This window comes from Haliotis cracherodii, unplaced genomic scaffold, assembly GCF_022045235.1.
Source record: "Haliotis cracherodii isolate W230 unplaced genomic scaffold, xgHalCrac1.p SCAF_11, whole genome shotgun sequence".
Taxonomy (NCBI): Eukaryota; Metazoa; Mollusca; class Gastropoda; order Lepetellida; family Haliotidae; genus Haliotis; species Haliotis cracherodii.
The window spans coordinates 48050865-48074870 of NW_027266266.1; the positions used below are offsets into that span (position 1 = coordinate 48050865).

Sequence of the window (24006 nt, forward strand, 5' to 3'; positions counted from 1 at the left end):
AAGTAAGTAGCCCACAATGTAGACTGGACCCCTTCTCCACCTTCAGCAGGAAAGTAAGTAGCCCACAATGTAGACTGGACCCCTTCTCCACCTTCAACAAGAAAGTGAGTAGCCCCACAATGTAGACTGGACCCCTTCTCCATATTCAACAAGAAAGTGAGTAGCCCCACAATGTAGACTGGACCCCTTCTCCATATTCAGCAAGAAAGTGAGTAGCCCCACAATGTAGACTGGACCCCTTATTCATATTCAGCAAGAAAGTGAGTAGCCCACAATGTAGACTTGACCCCTTATTCATATTCAGCAAGAAAGTGAGTAGCCCACAATGTAGACTGGACCCCTTATTCATATTCAGCAAGAAAGTGAGTAGCCCACAATGTAGACTGGACCCCTTCTCCACCTTCAGCAAGAAAGTGAGTAGCCCACAATGTAGACTGGACCCCTTATTCATATTCAGCAAGAAAGTGAGTAGCCCACAATGTAGACTGGACCCCTTCTCCATATTCAACAAGAAAGTGAGTAGCCCACAATGTAGACTGGACCCCTTCTCCATATTCAGCAAGAAAGTGAGTAGCCCACAATGTAGACTGGACCCCTTCTCCATATTCAACAAGAAAGTGAGTAGCCCCACAATGTAGACTGGACCCCTTCTCCACCTTCAGCAAGAAAGTGAGTAGCCCACAATGTACAGACTAGATCTGTTCTTCATCTTCAGAAAGAATTGAGCCAATAAAGTGAATTCTGTTATGTTTTTCAGGAACGTCAAAGACGCTACATGAATCTCAAGCCATACGACAAGATCACACTCAGCATGGTGGGTATTCCACATCATTCATACAACTATTGATATGCTTTTTAGAAATTCCTGCCACATTTTAACAACACAAAATACCCTGGAGAAAATATTTTCACTGCTGCATCCTCTGAAAGGTGAAGCTGAAAAATTGAAAAAAAACCAGTCTCCAGTAATTTTGGGGAAAACATCCTGGCCTCCGCCTCCATATCAAATGTTGTTCCATTACCATGGCCAGGCACTTCTTCCTTGGTAAACAATATATACCCCTGGGGCATATCTGAGCCATGTCTCATGAAATTATTGTTAAAAAAATGAGAATTTATTCCCGCAGTTGGCCTCAACTGGTCATACTCTAGGGTGAGGAACACATTTTCTCTCAGGTCAAAGGTGAAGGTGAACATTTACATGACCTGTCACATGATTCATTCATTTCAAAGTTCAAGGTCAAACAATGTTTGTTAAGTATTGTTATGACTTCAACTTGGATATTGTACTTTGTTAGTCAACACATCTGTATAGATTATGCTCCCCTTATTACATTTCTAGGTTTGTCAGCACCATACCTGGTGCTTTTTCGCCTAAGTGGTAAACATCTGAGACCTGCATCACTTCGAGCTTTCCTCCACACTTAGCTGACACGCCGTGATATAACTGGAATACTGTTCACAGCAGCGTTAACCTCATCACTCACTAGATTATTCTCAGATCCTTGCAGATCAGCATTTAAGCAGATTTTTATATAAATGCATATCTTCAAAAGCTAAATCTATGCTACATTGTTTGCAGGGACGCTTCATCATGGGGAACAAAGTGGCACGCACCTTCGCGTTCTTCTACACCCTGATGCTGCATTGCCTCGTCTTCCTGGTACGTTTGTCCCTTCTTCCTTACAACACTCTAATCATGTAAGTCACTCCAATACTTTCTATGATGGACACCTCAATACTGTCACCCATCCTATCACTCCATTACAGTCTCTCAAAATGTCATTCAAATACTGTATCTCCCATCTTTTCACTCCTATACTGTATCTCCCATCCTGCCACTCCTATACTGTATCTCCCATCCTGCCACTCCTATACTGTATCTCCCATCCTGCCACTCCTATACTGTATTTCCCATCTTGCCACTCCTATACTGTATTTCCCATCCTGACACTCCTATACTGTATCTCCCATCCTGCCACTCCTATACTGTATCTCCCATCCTGCCACTCCTATACTGTATCTCCCATCCTGCCACTACTATACTGTATGTCCCATCCTGCCACTCCTATACTGTATCTCCCATCCTGCCACTCCTATACTGTATCTCCCATCCTGCCACTCCTATACTGTATCTCCCATCCTGCCACTCCTATACTGTATCTCCCATCTTGCCACTCCGATACTGTATCTCCCATCCTGCCACTCCTATACTGTATCTCCCATCCTGCCACTCCTATACTGTATGTCCCATCCTGCCACTCCTATACTGTATCTCCCATCCTGCCACTCCTATACTGTATCTCCCATCCTGCCACTCCTATACTGTATCTCCCATCCTGCCACTCCTATACTGTATCTCCCATCCTGCCACTCCTATACTGTATCTCCCATCCTGCCACTCCTATACTGTATCTCCCATCTTGCCACTCCGATACTGTATCTCCCATCCTGCCACTCCTTTACTGTATCTCCCATCCTGCCACTCCTATACTGTATGTCCCATCCTGCCACTCCTATACTGTATCTCCCATCCTGCCACTCCTATACTGTATCTCCCATCCTGCCACTCCTATACTGTATCTCCCATCTTGCCACTCCGATACTGTATCTCCCATCCTGCCACTCCTATACTGTATCTCCCATCCTGCCACTCCTATACTGTATCTCCCATCCTGCCACTCCTATACTGTATCTCCCATCCTGCCACTCCTATACTGTATTTCCCATCTTGCCACTCCGATACTGTATCTCCCATCCTGCCACTCCTATACTGTATCTCCCATCCTGCCACTCCTATACTGTATCACCCATCTTGCCACTCCTATACTGTATCTCCCATCCTACCACTCCGATACTGTATCTCCCATCTTGCCACTCCTATACTGTATCTCCCATCCTGCCACTCCTATACTGTATGTCCCATCCTGCCACTCCTATACTGTATGTCCCATCCTGCCACTCCTATACTGTATCTCCCATCCTGCCACTCCTATACTGTATCTCCCATCCTGCCACTCCTATACTGTATCTCCCATCCTGCCACTCCTATACTGTATCACCCATCTTGCCACTCCTATACTGTATCTCCCATCCTACCACTCCGATACTGTATCTCCCATCTTGCCACTCCTATACTGTATCTCCCATCCTGCCACTCCTATACTGTATGTCCCATCCTGCCACTCCGATACTGTATCTCCCATCCTGCCACTCCTATACTGTATCTCCCATCCTGCCACTCCTATACTGTATCTCCCATCCTGCCACTCCTATACTGTATCTCCCATCCTGCCACTCCTATACTGTATCTCCCATCTTGCCACTCCTATACTGTATCTCCCATCCTGCCACTCCTATACTGTATCTCCCATCTTGCCACTCCTATACTGTATCTCCCATCCTGCCACTCCTATACTGTATCTCCCATCCTGCCACTCCTATACTGTATCTCCCATCCTGCCACTCCTATACTGTATCTCCCATCTTGCCACTCCTATACTGTATCTCCCATCCTGCCACTCCTATACTGTATCTCCCATCTTGTCACTCCTATACTGTATCTCCCATCCTGCCACTCCTTTACTGTATCTCCCATCCTGCCACTGCTATACTGTATCTCCCATCTTGTCACTCCTATACTGTATCTCCCATCCTGCACCTCCTATACTGTATCTCCCATCTTGTCACTCCTATACTGTATCTCCCATCCTGCCACTCCTATACTGTATCTCCCATCTTGCCACTCCTATACTGTATTTCCCATCTTGCCACTCCTATACTGTATTTCCCATCTTGTCACTCCTGTATCTCCCATCTTGTCATTCTTATACTGTATTTCCCATCTTGCCACTCCTATGCTGTATTTCCCATCTTGCCACTCCTGTATCTCCCATCTTGTCATTCCTATACTGTATTTCCCATCTTGCCACTCCTATACTGTATGTCCCATCCTGACACTCCTATACTGTATCTCCCAACTTGCCACTCCTATACTGTATGTCCCATCCTGCCACTCCTATACTGTATTTCCCATCTTGCCACTCCTATACTGTATTTCCCATCTTGTCACTCCTGTATCTCCCATCTTGTCATTCCTATACTGTATTTCCCATCTTGCCACTCCTATACTGTATTTCCCATCCTGACACTCCTATACTGTATCTCCCATCTTGCCACTCCTATACTGTATCTCCCATCCTGCCACTCCTATACTGTATCTCCCATCTTGCCACTCCTATACTGTATTTCCCATCCTGACACTCCTATACTGTATCTCCCATCTTGCCACTCCTATACTGTATCTCCCATCCTGACACTCCTATACTGTATCTCCCATCCTGCCACTCCTATACTGTATCTCCCATCCTGCCACTCCTATACTGTATCTCCCATCCATCTATGCGAGACCTTGAGAGCATCTCTCCACATGTGTTGCAGGCGCTGTACAAGGTGGCCCACACCGAGTCCTGCAAGCGTGACCTGGCCGTGGACTGTCATGACAAGTAGGTCCCCCAGCTTCATTCTCGGTGTCCACATAGCCATTACCATCAATGTAACCTCAGTTATCAGGACCTAGCATTTACGATAAGTTGGTTCACAGAGGCACCCCTTCTCCACCGCTGTTAATCAGGTCAAACAGTTTTATTTAAGTGTACAAGCAAATAGAAATTACTTCAATCATTTCAGGGATTTAGCAATGGTGTTACAACTGTTGTTGTTGCTTGTTGTTTAACACCGCTCTCAGCAATATTCCAGCTATATGAAGGCGGTCTATAAATAATTGAGTCTGGACCAGACAATCCAGTGATTGACTTCATGAGCTTCCATCCACGCAATTGGGATACGACAGTCTCATTGTATGCAACTGTATGGTGTCACATCTAGCTCAGTGTATAACAAAGCTTTGTCCTATGTGTGTTTGTTTGTCTGTTGGTACGCAGTACTCAGCAATATTCCAGCTATATGTCAGCGGTCTCTAAATAATCCAGTTGGACCAAACAATCCACTAATTAACATCATGAGCAATAATCTACGCCAAATTTGGGATACGATGACATGCATCAACCAAGTCAGCGAGCCTGACCACCCGATCCCGTTAGTCGCCTGTAACAGCAAGCATAGTCGCCTCTTACAAGCGTGGGTCACTGAAGATCAATTCTAACCCGGAACTTCACGTGTAGCCCAATTCGGTTGCATCTTGAAAAAGTTGCATACAACTTGTATAGTCATATGTCATAGTCATACTCAGTGTATAACAACCCCTTTTCTTATATGTGTATTAGACTGTGTGTTTGCATTGGTGTAGATAAGTTGACAGGATGATTCCTGTAGATGTTTTGACCATGTTGTTCCAGTATGTTCAGTTGTGTTTTCTATCCACCAGGTTTGCGGAGCACATGCTGAAGGTTCATGGAGACAAGGAGTTTCATGTTGGCCACAACCACTAAATTGAGTAACCATGGCAACGTAGAGTAGACAGCAACAGACCGCTTCATCAGAGACAGCCAAAGACAATTAGGGGTTGAAACACTTCAAATGTCCAGACTCAGTGTTAAAGCTCCTCATTCGGCTGCAGAGGCTGCCCGACATCCTGGCATTTGTCAGTGAATCATCACCTTCTGTCTGTCCAAAAGGGGCACGGGTGGCCCAGTCGTCTAAGGCGCCGCGATTCGTTGTGCAGAGTTGTGTCCCTTGGGCACACCAGAAACCTATGATTGTGGGTTCGAATCCCGGTTCGCCCCAAATATATTTCTAGGTTTGTCAGCACCATACCCGTGCTCGTGGGTTTCACCAAAGTGGTAAACGTCTGAGACCTGCATCACTTCGGGCTTTCTTCCCACATTAAGCTGACATGCCGCGATATAACTGGAATACTGTTAAAAGTGGCGTTAAACCCAAGTCACTCACTGTCTGTCCAAAACCTGGTTGAAAAAATATCTACCTAGATTCTACAATTTTACATATTTTGTAATGTATACTACTAAAAAAAAGTTAAAGAACACCCAAACGTTTTCATTTGACTGTAGTTTATCTGTCATAGCTAGTGGCACAGTTATTCAATTTGTTTTAAGTCGTATATTTATAAAGGCAGGAGGTAGAGGACTCCATGTACACCGACTTTGGACATTTGTATCTTCAACCCCTAAATAACAAGTAGAATGTAGACAAGTTCAAGATACCCAAATCCTGGGTATCCTATCTATCAGTTCCCTGACCAAAGTTCAGTGTGAGCTTGTCAGGCTGTCATGTCTGTTGTTGAACTTTTCTGTTCTGTTCACGTAATACATGACCTCTGAATGCAAGAAATCTGAAATCTGTGTGATACACAAGGTAATAGATAATACAGGTAATATCCGGTAATACTTGATAATCGTGTCTCTTGTGCAATCAAGGAAGGGATACTTGTTTTATTAAGAAATGACTTCAATATTTTTGTGTTTACTGAGATATAAACATAAAATCAAATGTAAACACCAGTTTTTATGTTTACTCCACAGAAGAAAAATACATTGAAGTCAATTCTTAAAAAGAAACATCAACAATAACAACTTCACAGACTGCTTATTTAATGTTCAACGTACAAAAAACTGTAGGCAAAAATATGAAATCATGGAAAAAATTGACTTTGTTTGCCAATTACGGCATCGTCACAGAATCAGTGTCTTTGTTAGCCAATTACGGCATCTTGTCACAGAATCAGTGGCAATATATATATTCAATGCAGGAATCTTTCCACCAACTTTGACTACCACGCCTCTAAACATGATAGCAGCTATTCCCGAGGGTTCGTAATTCAGTCATTAATATAAATATGTAGAATACTTTATTTTACTTCTATTACAGTTGATAGTGAGTTATGTATTCACCCAAGTGAAGGTGAGCCACAGAGCTTCATGGCTTCCCTAGTTTATTTATAAAGATATTTTACAGGTTATTTTTGTATAAGCTGTATAAACCACTAATACTTTGAGTGGACAGTGTCAGCTTCCCTTCAGGAACTTAAAGTTGTTCCCTGTATTGAAACAGAATTGTGAGTCTGGCAGATTTAGGCTTTTTGCATTCAATCTCCGTTACATGATTAATCCCATGTGAATGGACATGTCTTGCTTCTGAGTATAAAGCTGCTGCCAAGTGGGTCGTACTTGGCTGATGTGAGAAGCCGAAGAATACTCTTTTGTACTGTATGTATCATTATTTGATGAGTGGGACCATGGAAACTGTATCCTTGATGATGGGTGGTAGGGAGTCACACAACGATGATGGGGGTAGCGGGGTTGGAGGGATTCAGAGTAGAGCCGAGATGGTTATTGGTGTGGTCTTGTTAAGCTTGCTGGTCATTGCATTGATTGCGTTCACATGCAGTCTGTGCAGAAGGGGTTCATACACGATATTAGGTATTGCTTACAATCCACCAACGCCTATCTCAGTGCAAGAGGCACTTCTGTGGTGTGTGGTTTACAACCCACCATCGCTGAGCTCAGTGCAAGAGGCACTTCTGTGGTGTGTGGCATACAACCCGCCATCGCTGAGCTCAGTGCAAGAGGCACATCTGTGGTGTGTGGCATACAACCCAGCTGAGCTCGCTAAAGTTGCAGTGTGGTGACCATGTGATGACCATGAGATGACCATGAGATGACCATGTGATGACAACATGATGACCATGAGACCTCCCTGCATTGGAAGGGCAGTGGGCATGCTTCAGTGTGTTGACCACATGATGACCATGTGATGACCATGTGGTGACCATGTGGTGACAACATGATGACCATGTGGTGACCATGTGATGACATGATGACCATGTGATGACAACATGATGACCATGAGACCTCCCTGCATTGGAAGGGCAGTGGGCATGCTTCAGTGTGTTGACCACATGATGACCATGTGATGACCATGTGGTGACCATGTGGTGACAACATGATGACCATGTGGTGACCATGTGATGACATGATGACCATGTGATGACAACATGATGACCATGAGACCTCCCTGCAGTGAACGGCAGTGGGCATGCTTGAGTGTGATGACCAAGTGATGACCATGTGGTGACCACGTGATGACCATGAGCCCTCCCTGCAGTGAAGGGCAGCGGGCATGCTTCAGTGTGATGACCAGGGAAGGGGGTAAAAACGGCAGGTCAGGGGGAACTGTAAATGGTGGTGGCTCCAGTATCTATATATATATATCTGTATTGCTTTATGACTCTTGCATGCATCATGTATTGTTTTCTGTCTGCATTGGTAAGAACATTTACCCAAGAGAATAAAGATGGCTATAAGCTAAAACTCTACACAGGAATGAGAAGTAGGCATCATGTTGCAAACAGGTTTCAACTCTAAATGTCTTGTAGCATATTTTCTTGTTTCAATCAGCACTGCTGAAACATTCTCTCTCTATGTTGTTTGTCACAAATATGTACATATGTCACCACACACTTGTTGCTGGGCATGCTTCTGTAGGTCAAGGTTAAATGCACATATGATTGTTTCCATATCATACTAATGTTCTCTCTGGACCTTTATGTACATAATTGTTATAGAATTTTTATCTGAATGCGAAACTTAATTGACAATTTGGAATGTTGGAATCAAATTCATCAGAAATTATTTTCGGCCTAAATTCCCCATCTTGGATAAGCTTTCAATTTTATTCTTTTTTATCCTGATGAAACTCCTTCAATGAAAGGGATCCAATGACTAACTATATTTTTTATTATAACTATTGGGGATTCATCCCACTGATGCACCATGTATTGGTATGTGGCAGATGGGTCTTGTCAGCAGCCCTATTGGAACGACAGTGTGGTCAGTGGTGGGAGAAGCACCTCACACAAGTCCTGTGGGAGCCATCAGGTCTCTATGTTGTGGGTGGGGAATGTGGTATAATGGGGGTAACAGAAATTCTTCTAGATGTATTTTAATATTTGGAATAAATGGTTTAATGGACAATGGTGTAATGTTCTTTGTTATTATAAGCAACACCATGGAAGGAAAAAAATTTGATTTGGGTCCAGGAAGAGCGGTTTTAACTCTCTGGACAGTATTTCAGTCAGATCATGGCATGGTCTTAGATGTTTATGGCTTTGGTGAAACCAACGAGAATAACGGTGCTGCCAAACCCAGAAACAATATCAGAGCAAATCTGGGATTTGAACCGTCACCAAGTGTCGGAAGTCCTTGACCACCAGATCCTGACAAGCATGAGATACTATGGAATTCTGACAAGGTGTTGTCATGAGATATGGTGTCTAATGTTCCATACATTACATTAGAGCCTCTCAACTGAGTTGATGGAGACTTCTGTTTTAATCATCTTATTGTGGAGAAATTTCGAAGTTGGTATTTCACACTTCATCACTTCAGTGATGGTTGACACTAGGGCTTGTAATTTACGACCAGGGTGCCCGACCCCCTATTACCCGACCCTACCCAGGTACCCAATGTAGGTCTCAACAGATGGGTACAAAATGTCTGATTGGCAATTGTTTTACTGCAGCCCTATTTAGACATGTATCAAATGATCAGATCATGCATACACTGAAGTTGACTGAAGCTTTATCTTTACTCAAACATATACAAGTCAAAGGAATGTGTGCATCGTCAGAAAGAAATGCGAACATCAGCAACTTGTTGTGTAACCACTGAGCCATAGTGAGTTTTTGTCATTAAACAGTATGTCATGTGAATAACCATGGGTCCGGATAGTCCTGTGGGTACCCGGGTCCTACTCAGACCAACCGGACATGAGGATCCTAGTACCCGAGTTACCTGTCCCATCCCTAGTATACACAAAAAAGGGCCAAGCTGTAGCCAAGACAGTTATCAAACAAAACAAAACACAACACAAACAGTACAAGTTAAGAATTTATTAAAATTGTGTATATAAATATTTTCATGTATTGAATAGCAAATGTCATATTTACTGTAGATATGTCCATCAGTAGCACTTTATGGTGACAAATCATTAGGGCTGTTCTCTTAGTGCCACACTGATGAGGGCACCACTGATCACCACCGCTACAGCACAATCACCGCCACGGTACCACCACCGCTACGGCACCAACATCGCTATGGCACCACCACTGCTACGGCACCACCACTGCTACGACACCAACATCGCTATGGCACCAACACTGCCAAGGCACCACCACCGCTACGGCACCAGCATCGCTATGGCACCTCCACTGCTACGACACCAACATCGCTATGGCACCAACACTGCTACGGCACCACCACCGCTACGGCACCAACATCGCTATGGCACCACCACTGCTACGGCACCAACAACGCTATGGCACCAACACTGCCAAGGCACCACCACCGCTACGGCACCAACATCGCTATGGCACCAACACTGCTATGGCACCTCCACTGCTACGACACCAACATCGCTATGGCACCAACACTGCTACGGCAACACCACCGCTACGGTACCACTTGGGCACCAGCATGGACCACCATGACAGCACCACTAGGGCACTGAGGCTGACGCTCACTGTCCCAAACACGACCACGTAGCAGCACTCCATGTCACCTGTGGGCATCAGGCGGCAAGGCAAGGATCTGACGTTGAGCTAAGGAAGAAGATGTAAAGGACACAAAAACTAGACCTCAGTCTGTGATATCAGTGAACAAACACCAGTGTTGATGTTGATGTTAGTATGTTAACAGTTATCTGTTCCACAAAGTGATCTTACCACTGTAACTCATAAGTTGACACTAAAGTAAGTGAGTGAGTATGGTTTTACACTGCTTTTAGCAATATTCCAGCAATATCACGGCGAGGAACACCAGAAATTGACTTCACACATTGTACCCATATCGGGAATCGAACCCAGGTCTTCGGCTTGACGAGCAAACACTTTGACTAGGCTACCCGACAATTTCTGCTAAAGTAAGGAACTTGTGATTGTCTTAGCTCTAGGATTGCACTGTGGAAGATTGAGCAGGTCTCTGAAAAGAATTATAAAGGTAGACCAGCCTTTAAAACATTTGAATGCCCAGGCACTATCTACTGCTGATGTGGAGGTGAGGTCAAACGGGACTTAATGTCACCTTGAAGATAATTGCCCACTCAGATACCTCACCATCGTTTGATTTAAACTTATTATATTCACTAAAAAGTGAATGGGATTGGATGCAAGTTCTCCCACTTAGGACACCTTCTCCCAGATATTTACAAAATTGATTTAGAATTAGTACTACACATATACATGAGACGTCCGCCCGGAGGGTGGAAGGTCAGGGATTCAATCCCCATCTGCGTCATACCAAAAGATGGTACTTGTTGTTACCCTGTCTGGTGCTCAGCATTAAGAGGCTAAAACAAGGACTGGTCGGCTCGGAGTCAGTATACTGTGTCTGAGTGGGGTATTCATGTTAAACTGCGGCATGGTATCTCAGTGGGTTAGCACTATAAAATCGGCATAAGTCCGGACTAGTACAAGCAGCCACACACGTGCCTTCCCAACGTTGTATAAATGCAATAATCTTGAACACAATGTTAAACTGGTCATTTCATAGTTTACAAATATCTCTTTGTATAACATATATAAAACTGTACACAGTTTAATTTAACATTATGTTCTTGTGAGTCCCCATTTCCATTTAATATCAACTTAAGATCAGTTGGTGTATTTTCGACTATTCTACTTATGTTTCTATGTCAAGTCTCCCTTTCTTCATTTAACATGTCGCATTCAAAGAATATTTTTAATGCATTTTCACACTTACTACCACACAAATATTCTGCTGTGTCTAAATCATAATTTAATGTCTCAGCTTGATATTCATTATATGATGTTTTCTATGTCCAAATGAAACTTACAATTTTAGTCCACCAGTCGTACATAATTATAACAAACAGCAAAACCCTTAAAATTGCACATTTCTACTCATCCTTACTATTGGGCAACTTGACAAGGACTATAGGACTAGTGCCAATTTCTAATGCTGACCAAGGGGCCTTGAGATGACTTAGATTTGTAAGTGTTTTAGAATGTTGCTGCAGTTTAACATTGATACCCCATTAAGACATAATATACTGACTCTGAGCAGACCAGGAATCGAACCACTTACCTTCTGCTCCCCGGGCAGAAACTCTATCCACTAGACCATGAGTGAGTGAGTGAGTATGGTTTTAAGCCTCTTTTAGCACTACTCCACCAATATCACGGCGGGGGACACCAGAAATGGGCTTCACACATTGTACTCATGTCGGGAATCGAACCCGGGTCTTCGGCGTGGCGAGTGAACGCTTTAACCACCAGACTACCCGACCACCCCACTAGACCACGAAGGCGGTTGATAATATGGAGGAAAAACGTGGGTCTTAAATGTTTACCGCTTTCATGAAATCCCTGAGCATGGGTGTGGTGATGACACACTATCATGGCCATGGATCATAATTGGGTCAAATCTGATCATTGGATCATTGGATCCTAGCTCAACTAGACTTCTGCAGTAAGGAAACACCAGAGACCACTGGTCAGTGTGTGAAAGGATACTTGGCTGTCGTGTTCCATGGTCGTGATGACTTTTAGGAGAGGATCAAACTGACGCAGAGTGCTGGCGTCCCCGACTAGGATCAGTTTGTGTTTAGCTCGCGTCACGGCCACGTTCAGGCGCCGGATGTCTTGGAGCAGCTCTCCAGACTGAAAGTAATAGCATATAAATCACACGGGAGGACATAAATCTTCACCTACACCAGTGACCCTGACCGAAATAACTGCCTGCCCGCCTGACCATGGCTGGTAACTTTTCTACTGGGCATGAGATTTTCCTCCACCTTTCCTGACTTTCTGGCAGATAATTCCAAGACTACTTACGTATCCAGTTTTATATTAACTCCTCAATTAACTGTTTGCATTATGAACTGAATCAAGATGTGATTTGTCTCTTATTTTTGAGATTTTTCACTATTTATAATGTCTGAATGCGGGCAGGTAAGTTTGAAGATGGGCAGGCAACATTTATGGGTCACCTGCCCGACTGCGTTGGGATTTAAAATTATTTTAAACACTGACTAGCAATGTCCACGGACTCGCAAGAAAAATTTGGAGTCTCATGTCGTGAGTGACTGAGTGAGTGATTGAGTTGGGTTTAACGGCGCTTTTAACAGTATTCCAGATATAACACGGCGTGTCAGCTTAATGTGGGAGGAAAGTCCGAAGTGATGCAGGTCTCAGACGTTTACCACTTCGGTGAAACCCACAAGCACGGGTATGGTGCTGACAAACCTAGAAACATAATCTCTGCACAGCGAATCGTGGCGCCTTAGGCGACTGGACCACCTGTGCCCCCCTCATGTCATGAAGGTCACAGCGATTAAAGGCTGGTGACGTGTTTCCTGCTTCACTTGATTTCCAAGAATTCTTTTCATTTCATATCATTGCAGATGCTCAAAAGCCTATTCTAGATGGGGATTTCAATGTTAGATTGAAATTGACACTTGAATATTGAGATGTCAGTTATATCAAAAAGCAACCTACAATTTTCATAAATGTAAAGATTTATTCGGTGCGTTTTTGCTTCCCAAAAGAAAATTGGATTCCGATTTTTTCACGGGATGGAAGATGGATGTATGAGTTTGGTTTTAAGCCGCTTTTAGCAATATCATGGCGGGAGACACCAAAAATGGGCTTCACAGTGACACATTGTACCCATGTCGGGATTCGAACCCGGGTCTTCGGCGTGACGAGCGAACGCTTTAACCACTAGGCTACCCGACCGCGATTTTTCACGGGAAATATCACTGTTTTCCTGCTTCATGTACAACTGCGGCATGAACTGAAACAAGCAGGACATACTCATATCCCCCGCTAATATGACATGTCTGGTTGTGTGCAAGGGAAGAAATATTGTATGGTTTTCAAATTCTGCTCCGAAAACGAGCACTACTGCCATTTTCAGTCTAAGTCAAAGACGTTGGTATGGAAACTCACAAAATAAATTTTCAAAATCACAAACTATCAAAAAGCACCAGTTCACCACTAGACCTATCTATGTGCCAAGTTTGGTTAAGATATCTCTCATGGTTTTTTAGTTCTGCTCTGGAAACAATGAGTGAGTATGGTTTTACGCCGCTTATAGCAATATTCCTGCAATATCACAGCGGGGGACACCAGAAATGGGCTTCACACATTGTACTCATGTCGGGTATCAAACCCAGGTCTTCGGCGTGACGAGCAAACGCTTTAACCACCAGGCTACCCGACCACCCGCTCTGGAAACAAAACGTGATGGATGGGCAGCACCCATCCCGATATCCCCCTTCCACGTCCACCTAGTCACCACTGAGCCCAGTATAAACCCACCTTGTTGTTCTGTGCGCTGCTGCGGACGAAGGACATGATGATGATGCTCTTGTCTCGGCCCTGGTACTGGTCGACGGTGTTGGCCTCTACTGCCACTAGCTGGCGCTGGTGAAGTAGCTGCTGCAGGAGCTTTACCTGGTGGCGGTAGGGAGCAATGACTCCAATGTCCTCCATGGACAAGCCACACTGGCAACAAAAGCAAGGAGATGAACGGGAACATGAGACGAGGATGGGGTACCTAATGGCAGACAAGCTTTGAGTAGTGGGGGAGGGACAATTCTGCCCATGAATTCCCAGTGGTAGACAACCACAGCGTACTTGGTCCCAAATCTGCCTAAGAATCCCAAATATTAGGAAAGCATGGGCTATTGGGTGCCGATTCTGCCAAAGAATCCACAAAGATAGAAAATCACGGGGTACTGGGTGCTGATTCTGCCCAAGAATCAAGCAGAAAGCAAGCATGGGTTGCTAAAGACAGATTCTAACCCGGACCTTAACAGGGAGAGACAAGCATGGGTTGCTGAAGACAGATTCTAACCCAGACCTTCACAGGGGGAGACAAGCATGGGTTGCTAAAGACATATTCTAACCCAGACCTTCACAGGGGGAGACAAGCATGGGTCGCTAAAGACATATTCTAACCCAGACCTTCACAGGGAGAGACAAGCATGGGTTGCTGAAGACAGATTCTAACCCAGACCTTCACAGGGGGGAGACAAGCATGGATTGCTGAAGACATATTCTAACCCAGACCTTCACAGGGGGGAGACAAGCATGGGTTGCTGAAGACAGATTCTAACCCAGACCTTCACAGGGGGAGACAAGCATGGGTTGCTAAAGACATATTCTAACCCAGACCTTCACGGGGGATACAGACGACGACTCACCTGGACCAGTGATGCCACGATGATGAGGACAAGCTCAGCCTCCACGGTGTTCTTCAACATGCCCTTACCATCGGACGACTCTGGGGCCGGCACCTGCAACAAGCCTTAACACTAGAGTACCTAGTCGTGGAATGGCACTTAGAAGTGATACACATAACAGAGAGAATTTATGGACATGAAGTAAGTTGGTTGGTTGGTTTGTTGTTTAACGTCGCACTCATACCAAAAGACGTTAAAAGATGGTACTTGTTGTTACCCTGTCTAGCGCTCGGCATTAAGGGGCTAAAACAAGGACTGGTTGGCTCGGAGTCAGTATACTGTGTCTGAGTGGGATATTCATGTTAAACTTTGGCATGGTATCTCAGTGAGCTAGCACTATAAATCGGCATCAGTCCGGACTAGTACAAGCAGCCACACAAACACACACACGTACATGCATGTCGCTATATAGGTGCAATAACCTTGGACGCGACGTTAAACCCCATTTCACCTCACCTCAACTGATGAAGGAGTAAATGTATGCTTCGAAACGTTGTGTTCCTCATAATAAAGATGTTGACGTACATAAATTTTCTCTTACTAGAATACATCATTATACCCATGCCATAAACATTTACAAGCCAGTCAGTTTGTCCTGTGGCAAGTGGACAATATGAAAGGACAACTTGTTTTCTTAACAAATATGGCTATATTACATAAACCACCAGCTTGGAATGTGCTGTGAGTATGTGAGTATGGTTTTACACCAGGAATACACGCTGGTCAAGTAACAAAAATATTGCTTTGCGTAATGAACAGACGAGTTAAATGAGAAATTTACAGTTTAAAACGAAACATTTTCAAGAGAATAACAAATGGCAAGAAGTGATATTAACTCCATAAATGACCGTCTGTCATTATTTTGCCTTGTCAATGTGGAACTAACGTAAAAAGGAAGTCAACAGTTTGTTTAAAGCCCAGACACTTATGATAAAGGGAGACAATTTGCGGGGGTAGCTCTTGAATGACAATAGTTCTGTCAAAGTGTTATGTTCACTGCAGTGAAATATCAAGTCACTGCAATGAAAATACCACTTTTCTCAAGTTCAGAAAACTCTCACTGAAGTATGAATACACAATGCCATTTAGAAAGTGGTCAAATGTAACAAATGTTATATTTGGGATAACACTTTCTTAGTAAAGTACAGATTCTCGTACTTTGTTGGGTTGAATCCCGTCCGGGATTTGAACCCACACTTGCCAGAGTGAGGCACCTAATCGCCAGCAAAGTGTTGATCTAACTCACTCAGCCACCGAGGCTTCCACAAAAATGAAAGTCCGACAACTGGTACTTTGACGGGACTCAACCCAAAAAAGTACCAGAATCTGTACTTTACTAAGAAAGTGTTTTCCCAAATATAACATTTGTTACGTCTCACTGAAGTATACAATAAATCCCGTTATGAATGCTGTGTATCCTATTATCCTCCACAGTTTTATAACTGATGCCTCTGTATTATGACCTTCACCTTGTTGGTGTCCAGGAAGATGGCTGCATGCTGCAGATCGGACGTGAGGACCCGGTCAAGCCAAGGTCTGCTGTGGACACCGGGTTCAGGCAGGACCAGACAGGTGTCGGCCACCTCGCTGCTCCCACACTGCAGCAGGCCGCCGTACATCAGCTCGTTGCTCAGGTGCATGATGGTCTTGTTCATTCGGTACTGTAGGTTCAGGTCAAAGGTTGCACCAGCGTCATCAAGACGAGTAAACAGACTCTCCCCCATACCCAGTTCCCTGCAGGGAATGGAAGAGATTCACGTTGTCATGGCTAATCTGCTATGTACACCTAGACAATGGCAATACTATAAGACAAGGCCTACCCTGCTACATACACATAGACAATGGCAATACTTGTAAGACAAGGCCTACCCTGCTATATACACCTAGACAATGGCAATACTTGTAAGACAAGTGCTAACCTACCCAAGACAAAGCCAACTTTAAAAAAAATTAAGGCCTATAACATTTTCAAAGCTAAAACCTAACTGCACTTTCAAATAAAATTACTAGGACATTGTTACTTTAATTCATTGTCAGAATGGCTCAAGTTGTAGCTAAAAAAAGACAGTTGACAAATGTACGTATCCACGCTAATCTCGCGTTACAGACTACAAATGTGAAAAAAAAAAAAAAATTAATCTAACAGCACAATTAACCATGCATGGATAATTCAAGGTCTCTTCACAGATGTTTTCCCATTCTAAGGGCCTTCTAAGGCTTCACTGCCAAACTTAGGCCTGTGTGCAAGGGCAACTGTAATGACACAATGCTTACACTGTGAGGGCAACCATAACTGATACAAGGCTTACACTGCAAGGTCAACCATAACTGAGACAAGGCTTACACTGCAACGGCAACCGTAACTGATACAAGGCTTACACTGTGAGGGCAACCATAACTGATACAAGGCTTACACTGCAAGGGCAACCGTAACTGATACAAGGCTTACACTGCGAGGGCAACCGTAACTGAGACAAGGCTTACACCCTATGGTCAACCGTAACTGATACAAGGCTTACACCCTATGGTCAACCGTAACTGAGACAAGGCTTTCACCGCAAGGGCAAACGTAACTGAGACAAGGCTTACACCGCAGAGGTAACCATAATTGAGACAAGACTTACACAGCAAGAGCAACCGTAACTGAGACAAGGCTTAAATGGCAAGGGCAACCGTACTGAGACAAGGCTTACACTGTTAAGGGCAACCATAATTGAGACAAGTTTACACTGCAAGGGCAACCGTAATTGAGACAAGTTTACACTGCAAGGGCAACCGTAATTGAGACAAGTTTACACTGCAAGGGCAACCGTAATTGAGACAAGTTTACACTGCAAGGGCAACCATATTGAGACAAGACTTACACTGTAAGGGCAACCGTATTGAGACAAGACTTATACTGCAAGTGCCACCATAAGGCTTACACTCTGTGACAGGAAGACACACTCACCGTGCCTCCCTGCTCTGTACAACTGGCGGCAGCTGCTTGGGGTCCCCCACCAGCACAAACCGGTCTGCTGCAAACAGAGGTCCGAGACAAGCTGGCTGCAGCACCTGCGATGCCTCGTCCACGATGCACACGTCAAACCTGCGCTGTGAGAAGATAGGGTGGTTCACGCCCAGGCAGCTGGTGGCTACTATGTTCTGAAACAAAGAAAAGCCATAATCAGAAATGTCAAAGGAAAACCATCCACAGGCACAGTATTTCTTTAGTTTCCCAGAAAATGTATTTGGCTGCTTCTTTTAAGTGTTTCGGGATACCAGAAGAAATGTTTATTATTACTTACGAGGGCAAACATATCGGGCTTCATAAAAATCATATGTGCCCTAGGGTCATATCACGTCACTAGACAACAGTGTATTGTTTCCGTCATCTGGGCGTCATTGTTGATGTCATTCGAACTTATTGTGAAGTGAGGTCGGAATGACGTCACACTAGAAACGACGTCATAGCTGAAGATTGTTGATGTCACTCGGCAACTGCTGCTGTTGCAACTTGCTGTCCTCATAGGTAAACACTAAAATTTGTCTCTGTATCTTCTATGGTAATAAATAGAATATTATATTCGTGTTCAGGTCATGCAATGTTTATGACACTCGTGCCTAAATTCCCGTATTTCCCAAGTGAGAGCGACGGAAATACGGGAATTTGGACACTCGTGTCATAAACATAGTATGACGTGAGAACGTATATAATATTCTCTATAAACTTGTGAGGTAAGTCAAGTTTATTGAATAATTGACTTCAAGTTAATATCACAATAATGTTCACAAACAATTTACTCCACTATCTTTAAGGGCTTAAGGACTTCTCTTAGAGATCTTGATATTGTTCTAAAAACCCATACAGAATGTCCAACATTTAAGTCCCACTGACCTGCGACTCGTAGAATGTGCGAAGCTCATGGACGGAGGTTATCTTGGACGTGAGGACCTCCCCGGCGTTGTCATGAAGATCGGGGTGGATCCTACCGAGACGACCCAGCCGTAGGAAGTTTACATTCAGCTGGAATATGATTACCGTATTCATCATATTAAACATCCCCTGACCAACTTCTTGACCAATCTATAAGTAATGTTTATAAGTACTTATACCAAGTCAACATTTTCTTGTGTATGTTACAGATTTATTTTTACAGAAATGTAGCAATGTTGCAATAGAGACTTGGTTGGTTGGTTTGTTGTTTTACGCCGCACTCAGCAACATTCCAGCTATATGACGGCGGTCTGTAAATTATCGAGTCTGGACCAGACAATCCAGTGATTGACATCATGAGCATCGATCCACGCAATTTGGATTGATGACCTGCATCAACCAAGTCAGCGAGTCTGACCACCCGATCCCGTTAGTCGCCTTTTACGACAATCATGGGTTGCTGAAGACCTATTCTACCCCAGATCTTCACGGACATGCAATGCAGAATGGTTATATAACTGACAAGTAACTATTATTGAAAACATTTTAGCTTCATCAATGTTTGAACAAAGTTTAGTCACTACTGCTCATTCTCTGAAAACAAATTTAACTTACATATGGTCTTGACAAGCTTCTCCCTTTGTCAATTTTGGGCACATTAGGGCTATGATGATACTACAACTAAACTGATGGCGCACATACCTTCTTGAGTTTGAGCAGGATGTTGTCGACAGCGGAGTGGGTGTAGCTGGTCAGGAGGACGGAGAGACCGAGGCAGCTGAGGATGCGGACCAGGGCCACGATGGTGGAGGTCTTACCTTCACGAGACATTTACATTTACACCGACCAGGCTTATCCAGTATATCTACATTCTACTATGATAAATACAGATCCATACAGACCATTATCATTCTGTAAATAATCGAGTCTGGACCAGACAATCTAGTGATTGACATCATGAACATCGATCCACGCAATTGGGATTGATGACATGCATCAACCAAGTCAGCGAGCCTGACCACCCCAATCCCGTAAGTCTCCTCTTACAACAAGCATAGTTGCTTTTTACGGCAAGCATGGGTTGCTGAAGACCTATTCTACGCCGGATCTTCACGGGTCACTTTTGACTGTCACAGAAGCTAGTAGTCTTGGGCTAAGGGACTCGCAAACATTTTGAATGGCTGTACTGTACTATAGTAGGGGTGTCACGATCAATCAAAATGTCAATGTATTGCTATTGGTAAGAAGTTAAAGTCAATAAATCGATTGTTAAATCAGTTTCCAATCAATAGTATCGATCTCAGTTAGGAATATTGATAGTTTCTATTGTATTTACCATATCATGTGATTGAGTCAATGCTCTTCAAATTTGTTTTTCTTTTGATCATGAGTGGTAGTAATTTACACATAGTAATGTGGAAGTTACTTTTTCATAAATTATTAGGGTAAAGAAAAAACAAATCAGTCACATCTCAAACTTTACTTTTTAGTTGTTGTTATGGTTATCACATTCAAAGGAAACTTCAGTTCCAAGGTTTAATTCAACTCTAAAATCCATCTTAAATGATACACTGAAAACTATTGATATTTGTCGCAATAGTTGCTTGCAATATCAATAGTTATCGCAATAGTTTCTTTCAATATCAATAGTTATCGCAATAGTTTCTTTCAATATCAATAGTTATCGCAATAGTGATTTCCAGACCAATAGTCACCCCTATACTATGGCATCAATCTACGTTGTAAGCACATTGTTACTGATCAGACTGACAGGGTTTGGTTTAACGCCGCTTTCAACATTATTCCAGTTATATCACAACGTGTCATCTTGATGTGGGTTAAAGCCTGAAGTCAGGCAGGTCTCAGACGTTTCAGTGAAACCCACTAGCATGGGTATGGTGCTGACAAACCTAGCAACATTATCAGGGAGAATCAGGATTTGAACCCACAATCATAGGTTCCGGTGTGCTCAAGGGACAAAACTCTGCACAGCAAAATGTGGTACCTTAGATGACTGGGCCATCCGTGCTGATGAAAACAGCTAACTGGATGTACAAGGAAAAAATTAATTTGGGTTAGGATTACACAAATTACATGATAAATAATCCTTTGTCGCACAATTTCAGTCCAGATTAGACAGATTTCACTTGATGAGAAATTAACAATGTAAATTCTGCACTGTATTTGGTTTGGTACTGATCCAGATTAGGCAGTGTCCAGTTCAGACAGGTTCCACTTTATATGAGAAGCTGTAACTCACCTGTACCAGGGTAGCCCTTGATCAGCACATAGTCCTTACTCATCAGTATCTGCCAAACAAACACAGGACAATGTGTACTGAACCCAGTCAATGTGTACTGAACCCAGTCAAAGTGTACTGAACCCAGTCAAAGTGTTCTGAACCCAGTCATTGTGTTCTGAACCCAGTCATTGTGTACTGAACCCAGTCAATGTGTACTGAACACAGTCAATGTGTACTGAACACAGTCAATGTGTACTGAACCCAGGCATTGTGTACTGAACCCAGTCAATGTGTACTGAACCCAGTCAATGTGTACTGAACACAGTCAATGTGTACTGAACACAGTCAATGTGTACTGAACCCAGGCATTGTGTACTGAACCCAGGCATTGTGTACTGAACCCAGGCATTGTGTACTGAACCCAGTCAATGTGTACTGAACCCAGGCATTGTGTACTGAACACAGTCAATGTGTACTGAACACAGTCAATGTGTACTGAACACAGTCAATGTGTACTGAACCCAGTCAATGTGTACTGAACCCCAGTCAGTGTGTACTGAACCCAGACAATGTGTACTGAACCCAGTCATTGTGTACTGAACCCAGACAATGTGTACTGAACCCAGACAATGTGTACTGAACCCAGACAATGTGTACTGAACCCAGTCAATGTGTACTGAACCCAGGCATTGTGTACTGAACCCAGGCAGTGTGTACTGAACCAAGTCAATGTGTACTGAACCCAGTCAATGTGTACTGAACCCAGGCATTGTGTACTGAACCCAGTCAATGTGTACTGAACCCAGGCATTGTGTACTGAACCCAGTCAATGTGTACTGAATCCAGTCAATGTGTACTGAACACAGTCAAAGTGTACTGAACCCAGTCAATGTGTACTGAACCCAGTCAATGTGTACTGAACCCAGACAATGTGTACTGAACCAAGTCAATGTGTACTGAACCCAGGCATTGTGTACTGAATCCAGTCAAAGTGTACTGAACCCAGTCAAAGTGTACTGAACCCAGTCAGTGTGTACTGAACACAGCCAATGTGTACTGAACCCAGTCAAAGTGTACTGAATCCAGTCAAAGTGTACTGAACCCAATCAGTGTGTACTGAATCCAGTCAAAGTGTACTGAACCCAGTCAAAGTGTACTGAATCCAGTCAAAGTGTACTGAACCCAGTCAGTGTGTACTGAACCCAGACAATGTGTACTGAACCCAGACAATGTGTACTGAACCCAGACAATGTGTACTGAACCCAGTCAATGTGTACTGAACCCAGGCATTGTGTACTGAACCCAGGCAGTGTGTACTGAACCAAGTCAATGTGTACTGAACCCAGTCAATGTGTACTGAACCCAGGCATTGTGTACTGAACCCAGTCAATGTGTACTGAACCCAGGCATTGTGTACTGAACCCAGTCAATGTGTACTGAATCCAGTCAATGTGTACTGAACACAGTCAAAGTGTACTGAACCCAGTCAATGTGTACTGAACCCAGTCAATGTGTACTGAACCCAGACAATGTGTACTGAACCAAGTCAATGTGTACTGAACCCAGGCATTGTGTACTGAATCCAGTCAAAGTGTACTGAACCCAGTCAAAGTGTACTGAACCCAGTCAGTGTGTACTGAACACAGCCAATGTGTACTGAACCCAGTCAAAGTGTACTGAATCCAGTCAAAGTGTACTGAACCCAATCAGTGTGTACTGAATCCAGTCAAAGTGTACTGAACCCAGTCAAAGTGTACTGAATCCAGTCAAAGTGTACTGAACCCAGTCAGTGTGTACTGAACAGTCAATGTGTACTGAACCCAGTCAATGTGTACTGAACCCAGACAATGTGTACTGAACCCAGTCAATGTGTACTGAACCCAGACAATGTGTACTGAACCCAGTCATTGTGTACTGAACCCAGTCATTGTGTACTGAACCCAGACAATGTGTACTGAACCCAGTCAATGTGTACTGAACCCAGTCAATGTGTACTGAACCCAGTCAGTGTGTACTGAACACAGTCATTGTGTACTGAATCCAGTCAATGTGTACTGAATCCAGTCAAAGTGTACTGAACCCAGTCAGTGTGTACTGAACCCAGTCAATGTGTACTGAACCCAGTCAGTGTGTACTGAATCCAGTCAACGTGTACTGAACCCAGTCAGTGTGTACTGAACACAGTCAAAGTGTTCTGAACCCAGTCAGTGTGTACTGAACCCAGTCATTGTGTACTGAACCCAGTCATTGTGTACTGAACCCAGTCAATGTGTACTGAACCCAGTCAATGTGTACTGAACCCAGGCAGTGTGTACTGAACACAGTCATTGTGTACTGAACCCAGTCAATGTGTACCAAACCCAGTCAATGTGTACTGAACCCAGACAATGTGTACTGAACCCAGACAATGTGTACTGAACCCAGTCATTGTGTACTGAACCCAGGCATTGTGTACTGAACCCAGGCATTGTGTACTGAACCCAGTCAATGTGTACTGAACCCAGTCAATGTGTACTGAACCCAGTCAATGTGTACTGAACCCAGGCAGTGTGTACTGAACCCAGTCAATGTGTACTGAACCCAGACAATGTGTACTGAACCCAGA

At 43.8% G+C, this 24006-nt stretch overlaps 2 protein-coding genes across 2 annotated transcripts in view; one reads left to right on the top strand and one right to left on the bottom strand.

Annotated features, from left to right (window-relative positions):
* LOC139456571 (protein CASP-like) overlaps positions 1–8040 on the top strand; it is a 132468-nt gene extending 124428 nt beyond the window's left edge. Inside the window, exons 17-20 of the mRNA XM_071238361.1 lie at positions 758–814; positions 1583–1663; positions 4441–4505; positions 5387–8040. Of these exons, the coding sequence (XP_071094462.1) occupies positions 758–814; positions 1583–1663; positions 4441–4505; positions 5387–5450 (267 nt within the window). The 3' untranslated portion in view covers positions 5451–8040. The remainder of the gene's footprint in view (positions 1–757; positions 815–1582; positions 1664–4440; positions 4506–5386) is intronic.
* A 2450-nt stretch (positions 8041–10490) lies between these two features.
* The window catches only part of LOC139455913 (DNA replication ATP-dependent helicase/nuclease DNA2-like), a 43961-nt gene continuing 30445 nt past the window's right edge, over positions 10491–24006 (bottom strand). Inside the window, exons 22-30 of the mRNA XM_071237463.1 lie at positions 21420–21468; positions 19862–19977; positions 19121–19249; positions 18194–18387; positions 16713–16977; positions 15205–15297; positions 14318–14503; positions 12509–12655; positions 10491–10565 (exon numbers count right to left, since the gene is read on the bottom strand). Coding sequence (XP_071093564.1) covers positions 10533–10565; positions 12509–12655; positions 14318–14503; positions 15205–15297; positions 16713–16977; positions 18194–18387; positions 19121–19249; positions 19862–19977; positions 21420–21468 — 1212 coding nt within the window. The 3' untranslated portion in view covers positions 10491–10532. The remainder of the gene's footprint in view (positions 10566–12508; positions 12656–14317; positions 14504–15204; positions 15298–16712; positions 16978–18193; positions 18388–19120; positions 19250–19861; positions 19978–21419; positions 21469–24006) is intronic.